This window comes from Ictalurus punctatus, chromosome 29 (genome assembly GCF_001660625.3).
Source record: "Ictalurus punctatus breed USDA103 chromosome 29, Coco_2.0, whole genome shotgun sequence".
Lineage (NCBI taxonomy): Eukaryota > Metazoa > Chordata > Actinopteri > Siluriformes > Ictaluridae > Ictalurus > Ictalurus punctatus.
The window spans coordinates 3,113,860-3,123,442 of record NC_030444.2 but is presented as its reverse complement, the minus strand read 5'-3'; the positions used below and the strand labels follow the sequence as shown (position 1 = coordinate 3,123,442).

At 46.7% G+C, this 9,583-nt stretch overlaps 1 protein-coding gene across 1 annotated transcript in view; it reads left to right on the top strand.

Annotated features, from left to right (window-relative positions):
* tll1 (tolloid-like 1) overlaps window positions 1-9,583 on the top strand; it is a 31,555-nt gene extending 21,972 nt beyond the window's left edge. Inside the window, exons 14-22 of the mRNA XM_017461792.3 lie at window positions 1-95; window positions 244-369; window positions 1,556-1,716; window positions 2,030-2,210; window positions 4,539-4,664; window positions 5,344-5,471; window positions 6,538-6,751; window positions 7,164-7,414; window positions 7,672-9,583. The exon at window positions 1-95 is cut by the window's left edge and continues 101 nt beyond it. Of these exons, the coding sequence (XP_017317281.1) occupies window positions 1-95; window positions 244-369; window positions 1,556-1,716; window positions 2,030-2,210; window positions 4,539-4,664; window positions 5,344-5,471; window positions 6,538-6,751; window positions 7,164-7,414; window positions 7,672-7,806 (1,417 nt within the window). The 3' untranslated portion in view covers window positions 7,807-9,583. The remainder of the gene's footprint in view (window positions 96-243; window positions 370-1,555; window positions 1,717-2,029; window positions 2,211-4,538; window positions 4,665-5,343; window positions 5,472-6,537; window positions 6,752-7,163; window positions 7,415-7,671) is intronic.

Here is a 9,583-nt window from a genome sequence, read left to right as displayed (position 1 = left end):
TGAAGACGTTCGCTCCACCTCCAACACGCTGTGGATGAAATTCGTCTCAGACGGAACGGTGAATAAAGCCGGCTTCGCTGCAAATTTCTTTAAAGGTATCACACACACACACACACACACACACACACACACACACACACCATACCTATAATGTATACTTACATGTGAAAGGTGCTATACATAGGAATAAAGCGTAGGGCGAGTCACTAACAGCGTTTATGCTTCGTACGTGTGTGTTTGTAGAGGAGGACGAGTGCATGAAGCCTGATAACGGCGGCTGTGAGCAGAGGTGCGTGAACACATTGGGGAGCTTCAAGTGCGCGTGTGACCCTGGATACGAACTGGCCCCGGACAAAAAAAGCTGCGAAGGTACGAGAAATCGCGCACGTGCGTTTGTGCGTTTGTGTGTGTGTGTGTGTGAGTGCAGGTGTTTCCCCCCCCTGCCTGACCCAGACATGGCCAGCGGAAGCTATGACCAATCCACATGGCTGAAGAAAACATCCTCGGTCAACAGGAAAACAACAAGGACAAACAGCGTGCAAGCGTAAACTCTAAACCATTTGCGCAAACACTTCCCCTGGCTGATGACTGAAGCGCACGCCGCATTCAAGCTGAACGTTTAAGCTGCCGCGCTCTACTTCTAGTCGCCTAAACGTACACCGCCGGTCAAAAGTTTGTGGACACTCGACCGAAACGTTTCTCGCGATCTCAAAAAGCTTTTGATCTGAAGGCGCGTGATTCAACGTGTGAAATCGGCGTCGTAGACAAAAGTACCATCGTGCCGACGTATTCGTTTCTTCTATTAGAAAACGGACAAAAAAAAGTCTTTATTTAAACGGACGACTCGGAGCGAAACATTTCAGAAAGCAGCGGGTAAGCGTCCGGCGTCGGGGCGAACGCCTTTAATGCTGTTTAAAAATCATCTCAGGGAAATTCCTCAAGAAATTGGGTGAGAAAACGCCAAGAATTTCCAGATCTGGGCGTCGACTTTGAAGATTCAAAGAATTTTTTTTTTTATTATTATTTATTTTGGATTTTTTTTTAATCACAGCATAATTCGTATAGTTCCATTTGTGTTACTCCAGAGTTTTGATGACTTTATTATCATTCTAAAATGTGGAAAAATGATAAATAAACATAAAGAATGAGTGTGTCTAAACTTTTGGCCGGTAGTGTATAGTGAGAAAGGATAAATCAAGGTGCTGGAAGAAACCTTTTTTTAATGAAAAATAGATTTTTTTAAGAAACCCTGCATCCGCACAGCAACAACCTCCCCTCCCCCCATACACACAGACTGCCACATGTAAGCGCAAATCGGAAACACGCGACCGCACACACATCCACATATAGCTCATGTGAAAGAATCTTCCGTCTCTAATTAGATTACGCTGCAAGGCACAGCGTGTCGCGGTGGCTCTGAAATACCACGGCAACCGTCAAACGTCCGAAGCCCCGTTTGTCTTCACGCAGGCTCGCGGTACGAGCGCAACGTCCGTCTCTTCTCTAACGCGAAACAGACGCCAAGCGATATTTGTTCCTGTTTCCCTTTCCGTAGCCGCATGTGGAGGTCTGCTGTCCAAACTGAACGGCACCATAACGACGCCAGGCTGGCCGAAAGAATACCCGCCCAACAAGAACTGCGTTTGGCAAGTGGTGGCCCCCACGCAGTACCGCATATCCGTGCAGTTTGAGGCCTTTGAACTGGAAGGGAACGAGGTGAGGAGCGCACGCGTGTGCGTGTGTGTGTGTGTGTGTGTGTGTGTGTGGTCAGTATTCTATGCAGTATGTAAGGGTTACTGTCCCGATAGGAAAAGAATCACTAATGAGGTGGTTTGTGATGTCGAAGCGCTCTCTCTCTCTCTCTCTCTCTCTCTCTCTCTCTCTCTCTCTCTCTCTCTCTCGTAGACTGTTACAAAGTGCTGCCACTGGAGACTCCTTCCATGAATATGAGATAAAGATCTGTAAATATATACATAACAGTTAACACTGATATATCCAGTGACGGCACGTCCGTATATCCTCTCTAAAGGTGTGCAAGTATGACTTTGTGGAGGTGCGGAGCGGCCTCTCGTCCGACTCGAAGCTTCACGGGAAATACTGCGGCACGGAAGTTCCCGAGGTCATCACGTCCCAGTACAACAACATGCGCATCGAGTTTAAGTCGGACAACACCGTTTCAAAGAAAGGCTTCAAAGCGCACTTCTTTTCCGGTAAGTGAAATCCGCACAGTCTGTCCTAGCAATCATGAAAAAAAACAGAAAAAACCCCAAAATGCCCCTGTTGCGGATTTGGTCGACGTGTGTGTGTGTGTGTTTGACATGATCGAATTTCATTAAAAAAAGGCTTTTGAACTTGGTTGTATAATCCAACTTTTGCGGTGTCGGTTATATAAACCAAGTTCTGTTGTTTTGTGGTGTAGATTTCAGAAGAGTTTCTTTTTTAACATTTTTTTTGTTTTGTTTTTAGTCCGTCATCCTGTTTGGCTAACCCTGTTCTTTCTCACAGCGTTGTGTCCTGAGAAATTTGTAGCATTTGAACGGAGCCCGGATTTGCACGTGCTCACACTCTAGCTATCTTCAAATATACAGAACGTGTGCGTGTGTGTTAGAGAATTAACCCAGCTCGAAGTCTCCGCCGCCGCACGACAGCATTAGCACGGCACGGGAACGTTCTCGCCGAGCCGACCGACCCGTAGCGCCGAAATATCGAGTCCGAACCCGAGGTTTATTCCAAACCCAACACGACCTCGGACCACCAGCATGACCGGACCGCTCAGTATGTTGTTGCAGTGGCGCATTTCCTGTTCCTGTTAAGATCCCCCAGACCCGCAGGTTCGTTCGTCGTGTCCGTGCACCGCGCCAAATGATTTCCAAGCAGAAATCCTTTCACAACGACAACAAAATACCAATCTAATCGAGATTCCGCTTTTTTTTTTCCCATCTGCGTCCGTTCTCTTCATGTGGACTTCGGCGCCAACAACGCGGGTGACTACGATGTCCTGGGTTTAGAAAAATATTCGAGATAATAATAATAATAATAATAAAAATAAAATTAGAATGAATTAGGCCAGAAATCCAGGCCAGTTTGGCTGCGAGATACGCGAAAGTGAAATCCGAGTCGAAAGAATATTTGTGAGACGATGTGTGTTGATATAACAATTCCCGTTCAATCATTCGACGTAGCATTTTTCTGTGATTTTTTTTTCCTTTGTGTTTGATTATTTTTGTGCTCTAACACCGGGGGCGTTCTCTTCCACAGATAAACCTGCTACCTGCAAAGCACGGATCTTTATATTTAAGTCCTGTCAGGACGTAGCGTCACGTCCTTCTCCTCGTAGAGCAGCCATAGGGCAGGTCACAGGTATGGCCGCCTCTCCCACGATAGGTTTTGGGGAATGGATCGGCCCTGCTATAATCTTATCTCGCATCCACGGCGTGGCAACAAACACCGTTTGTTGATCTCACGTCAGAGTCTACCGACGGACCGATCCATTCGAGCCGGCTCGGTCGGCCGACGCACGTAAACGAAAGGTTTGCGGTGCGGTTCACGGGGAAGATAAGCTCGACGCTTACGTCGCAGCTTTCTTCTCACTAACAGCAGGTCTTGAATATCACGCTCCGTTTCCAAACACTTCGATGAACGCGCACAGAAAAGGGGTTTTCGCTAACAGGCGCAGGTCGAGTAGACGCTTCGGGATACCACGGGGACGCAGCGCAGGATCTCGTAACAAAGGTGTACTGAAGGTGTACTTTTTAAGGGAAGAGAGAGAGAGATAAAGAGAAACTGAGAAGAACAGAGAAGAAAGAAGAGAGAGAGAGAGAGCCACTGAGTCATCGTCAGGATGCTCCCTGTATTAGATCTCCATTGGCCCAGTGCCATCAGGTTTAGGGAGGTCCCCACAGCCCTCCCACACACTGCTAATCCTCGTGTGTGTGTGTGTGTGTGTGTGTGACCAAGTGTTCCAGAGGTTAGAAAGCCAATGCAATAATTTGATAATGTTGAATTTGGTCATGTTAACGCATCGCCAGGCAAAACGCACGCCATGCGCCTGCGGGAACGTACTGTCGAAGCCAATCCTCCGATTTTATCGACCACTCCTGCTGGAATTCCGATTATTCCTACGTTAAGAAAGTTCCAGATCATCTCGAACGGCGCTTTCAGTGCGCGTTTCATGTCTGGGCAGGTCTTTACGTGAACGTGTTCATGACCGGTCCACTCCTGAGCGATACACAACACACGAGAGTGACGTCTTCTTTTTCTTCTTCTTCTTCTCCTATTTCTTTCCAAATCTCTTTGTTCCTCGTCCTGAAGCTCCTCGCCTCAGTATCCATTTTCTTACAGGATGAATGGATGCCCATGTCGGTCATTTTCTTACCGTTCCCTTCCTTTCATCTCAGATGATTTGGTCTAACACAGAGGGTAGACGTGGGCTAATTGGACCAACTTTAATGAATTATTTATTGATGTATTTATTTTATTTCATTCGCTGGGTGACGGACATCGCTACGTGTTCCTGTCGTGTCTGTTGTGCGTGTCAGATAAGGACGAGTGCTCGAAGGATAACGGCGGATGCCAACACGAGTGCATCAACATCATCGGCAGCTACGTTTGCCAGTGTCGCAATGGCTTTATACTGCACGAGAACAAGCATGACTGCAAAGAAGGTGCGTGCGCTCTCTCTCACACACACACACACACACACACACACATGCGTACGTTTTTCTCTTTGTAGGGGTTTGGCGAAAATGTTTCTCTGACTCAGTTCCTTTTTACGGGCAGCTTTTTTTTTTAACCCAACACACAAACGTATGATTCGATTAGTGACTAACGTCTTCAACCAGAGGGTGGAGTGACTTCTTTTAATGTGGACTGCTCAGCCTATTTTCGGTTTTAAGACTCATGGCCCCGAAACCTTTCCGGCGGCCTGACTCGGTTTTTTCCCCCCGAGGGAGAAACTCGGGTTACGCAGCCATTAGTGCTCCCGAGTCTCCCTCGGAGGGGAAAAAAAGGCCGACGTGGCTTCAAAGGGAACGCGGGTTCAGCTTAAAGGGAAGGAGAAACGGGCTCTTCTCTTAAAGGTGCATCTCAGGTGACGGTGAACCAGCACTGACACCTGGGAACTGGGCCAGAGTTCAGAAAACATTCTTACACTAATCCTCTGCAGAAGAATGTTGTTTTTTTTTTCCCACCTGCAGTTAATGCAGACTCAGGAGATTTCATGCTATAACACATTCTATAAATCTCGTTTGCTTTTTCGCCTATATGTATTTACATGATTCATTACATTCCTCTGCTCTTATACACTCTCTCTCTCTCTCTCTCTCTCTCTCTCTGATCCTGTAGCGGAGTGTGAGCACAAGATCCACAGCCCCACAGGCACCATAAGTAGCCCCAACTGGCCCGATAAGTACCCCAGCAGGAAGGAGTGTACCTGGGACATCACTGCCACTCCCGGCCACCGTGTCAAAATCGTGAGTGCCTCTTTTCGTGTAAAAGTATCACACAGATTCGACCCTACGATTGGTCGGAATTCATTTTCTATGACAGCAGCTCAGGCAGTAGGATCTTAACGCGCTCTTCCTAGCACTTTCATCGTTTCCGTCGGAAGCTCGTACGAGCGGACGTGGACGCTTTACGTAACCAGGTTTGAAAAAATTGTCGATACGGTGACATTGACTTTGATTTTATTTCGTACGTGACCTGCTCTCGCCGACTGATCGTATCAGCAGCGGTGTTAGCATAACACATACTTTTGTCAAGCTGTCTCACACTCTCATACACACCTTTGCACGTTAATACCGTCTCACCCTGGCAGGCCTGCACAGACACATCCCTCACACACACACATACTGTACATCACGGACGCGTTATTATATTATCCGATTCGTGCCCTGTCCCATGCCTCAAACGTATAAATCATCACCGAAGTGAATCTATTAACTTAATAAGTTGCACAGCCTCCAGAGCAGCTGCTTCCTCTGGAAACTATATCGTATATGGTATATAATATATTCATGTGTCTACGCACTGTAGGAAATTCCTCTCGGGCAGGGCGGTGGGTGGGGGTGGGTTACGACTCAGGAAAGAGCGAACGATGAGAAGTCAGGTCGCGGGGCTACATGGATCAATCTGCGATGTGTTCAAAAGGAGACTCAGGCTCGTAGACTCCGCAGATCGGTCAGCGGGATCCTTTAAGAAACGTATTTCTTAATCGCGACGTTATACGAGATAACGTCGCTTGATAACCTTTCGATTCAAGTCACCTCGTAGAGTCGGAGCTCGCTTTCCGAGTCGGACCGTAACTAGCGTTCATCACCGCTTCCGCGTTCCTCCTCACGTTAGACATAAATCTCAGACACACACGAGTCGTCGTTTCGGAGCCGAAAGGACGACGGCGGATAAATCCACGTACGCGGAATAAACACAGCGAGCACGTCTGCGTCGATTTATTTTAGGAACGTCGCAGGGACGGGAGCGTAGATCGAGGGAGATGCTAATTCTACGTCTGTTCTTCGCCGTCCTCTGTGTCTTCGGCAGTCGTTCAACGAGTTCGAGATCGAGCAGCACCAGGAATGCGCGTACGACCACCTGGAGGCCTTCGACGGCGACTCGGACAAGGCGCCCATTTTGAGTCGTCTCTGCGGCAGCAAGCTTCCGGAGCCGCTCGTCTCGACGGGCAACAGGATTTACCTCCGCTTCATCTCCGACGCCTCGGTGCAGCGCAAGGGCTTCCACGCTACACACTCCACAGGTCAGTGCACGCGTGTGTGCTACAGTAGCGGTAGTAGTAGCTACATATTACACTTAGACATTCAGCTTACTAACAGGAAGCAGGTTGCAGGTATCCAAGTTTTTGTGGATTGTTATGTACGGAAGAAGAAAAAATATCCTGATTCCAATAGTTCCACGTTAAAGCAGTTTAACAGACTTTATGTCCAGCAGTGCCCTCTACTGGCCGAAGCAGTACATGGCACATAGTACATGTGAACACTTTTGAAAGCACTTCTGTAATGTTTCCTGTCGCTTATACACAAACCGAGATACGTCCAAGCAAATCCCATAACTAATCCAAGAGCAGGACTGCCAGCGTTAGGTAGCAAGTACTAGATAAACACGAATAATAAATAAGAGTGTAAACAGTACGTGTTTGTGCGTACGCGTAGAGTGCGGAGGCAGGCTGAGGGCCGAGGCCAGGCAGAAGAACCTGTACTCTCACGCGCAGTTCGGAGACAATAACTATCCGGGCCACACGGACTGCGAGTGGCTGATCACAGCCGAGGCGGGATACAGCATCGAGTTCACCTTCACCACCTTCGAGCTGGAGGAGGAAGCAGAGTGCGGATACGACTACATCGAGCTGTACGACGGGCAGGACACGTCAGCACACAAACTAGGACGCTTCTGTGGTTCAGGGGTGAGGACCTAAGCAGTGTGTGTGTGTGTGTGTGTGCGCACATACACTATGATGAACATATTTATTGAACATTTGAATGAGAACACACATGAACTGATTATTGACGTTAGTCCTTAAATAGTACTTTAAAAAAAATGATGATATACTATGTGTATATATATATAATATTATATGATTATAATTATATAGTAAAACTGTTGTCTGTCTCTGTATCTGTCTCTCTCTCTCTCTCTCTTTCTCTTTCTGTCTCCCTCTAGCCGCGTGAGGAGCTGTACTCAGCCAGCGACGCCATGCTGATTCGCTTCCACAGCGATGACACCATCAGTAAGAAAGGCTTCCACATCCGCTACATCAGCACCAAGTTCCAGGAGGAGTTACACACGCACAAGTAACACACACACACACACACACACACACACACACACACACACACACACACAGACTCACAAGCACCTCCAGGACAAAGGGTGCCACAGATTGAAAAAAAAAGGAGCTCGGCACACAAAAGCTCGAAAGTAAAGTTGCTCAAAGGCTTTCCTGTACTGAATTTGCCTCCATATATCAGCCACTAGGAGCGCGCTGTTCGTCAGACTCGAGGCAAGCTCCGCCCATCCTGACTGACGCTCGGTCGGACCGCAGCAGGCAGCCGTTTTCAAACTCCTGTCTTTATCCCATACACACACGAATACACAAAACAATATTCTAAAAAGGTTCCTCTTCCGGAAGCGAAGCTTATTGTAGATGCTGCACATGAAAAGACACTTAAAACAACGAGTAGGTCATTTCCAAGCCTGTGAGAAAAGAAAAAAAAACCCTGTTGTTGTGTTACGTGTCATAATTTTTATTATTTTTTTTACAAGATAAGGACAACATGGGAAGTCCGTTTCCGAGCAACCAAGCTGCTGTTGCCGCACCGTCACTGAAAAACGTGTGTGCAATCGTCCGCATGTTTTCATTTAGGTGCGTGCACATGCCTGTGGGATTTTTCTTTAAAAAAATAATAATAATAAAAAAATGATCAAAAAGAATTCTTTAATGTTATGACGTCTGTGGCTGTTTACATGTAACGATATATAATTTATATATGAATATAAGGAAGTACGCCGAGATAAAGAAATGAAATCATGTTTTTCAGTGTCAACACGCTTGTAAGATCTACCATCGTGTTTTTTTCCCCCAATGTCATTTCAGTGATGATTAAGAACACAGAGCTGTCATGTGTAGTATTTTTTTTTCTCACCCAGTCAATGAAATTTGTCGTTTGTTTATGAGGGTGTACACAAGTGTTTTATTACAAAAAAAAATGCTGTAAAGCAGAAGCAAAGCCTTGTATGAAGTGTGCGTTACAGCTGTGAAAACGCCCGTAATCCTGTGCGCTTAGCATGCACTTAGCACAGAGGATGAGGAAGAGAGACTCTATCCAGCTGTGCGCTTAACGATTCACTCTCTTCAAACGAACTCACTTTTTCAGTGTTGTTGGAGGCAACTGAACTTGAGTCGACTCTGTCGCAAGGAGTCGACTCGGATTACAGGGAGTCAACTCAGTCACAAGGAGTCGACTCAGGTCACAAGGAGTCGATTCGGTCGCAGGGAGTCGACTCTGTGACAAGGAGTTGACTCGGATCGCAGGGAGTCGACTCAGTCGCAAGGAGTCGACTCAGGTCACAAGGAGTCGATTCGGTCGCAGGGAGTCGAGTCATTCACAAGAACCTTTCCTGGGACGATCAACGAGGCACATTTTCCTGGGACTCCTATTCATTTCGAGATTCATTCTCCTCAAAACACATGAGGCAAGCGGACGGCGAGGCGATCGCTGTGGAAGGGAAATCCTAATGGTGCTACTCAGAGCTTCAGAGCCATAGATCCTGCGAGGCGACGATCCAGACACTCGGTGTGTACTGTTCATGATTTACTGGCGGCGCTGAAGGAACGCTGCAACATTAGCACACTCACAATCATTGACAGCGTCACTATTGTGGACGAGCAACTATGGCCTTAGAACCAAAATGTATATTATTGCACATGTGGATGTTTATGTAGATAATGTTTGTTGTGTCATTGTTATTGTTTTTATTTTTTATTTTTATTATTATTATTATTATTATTAATGTATTTTATTTGATAATGAATTTAATGAACTTGAACAATCCTCCTTAAAAAAAACAAAAA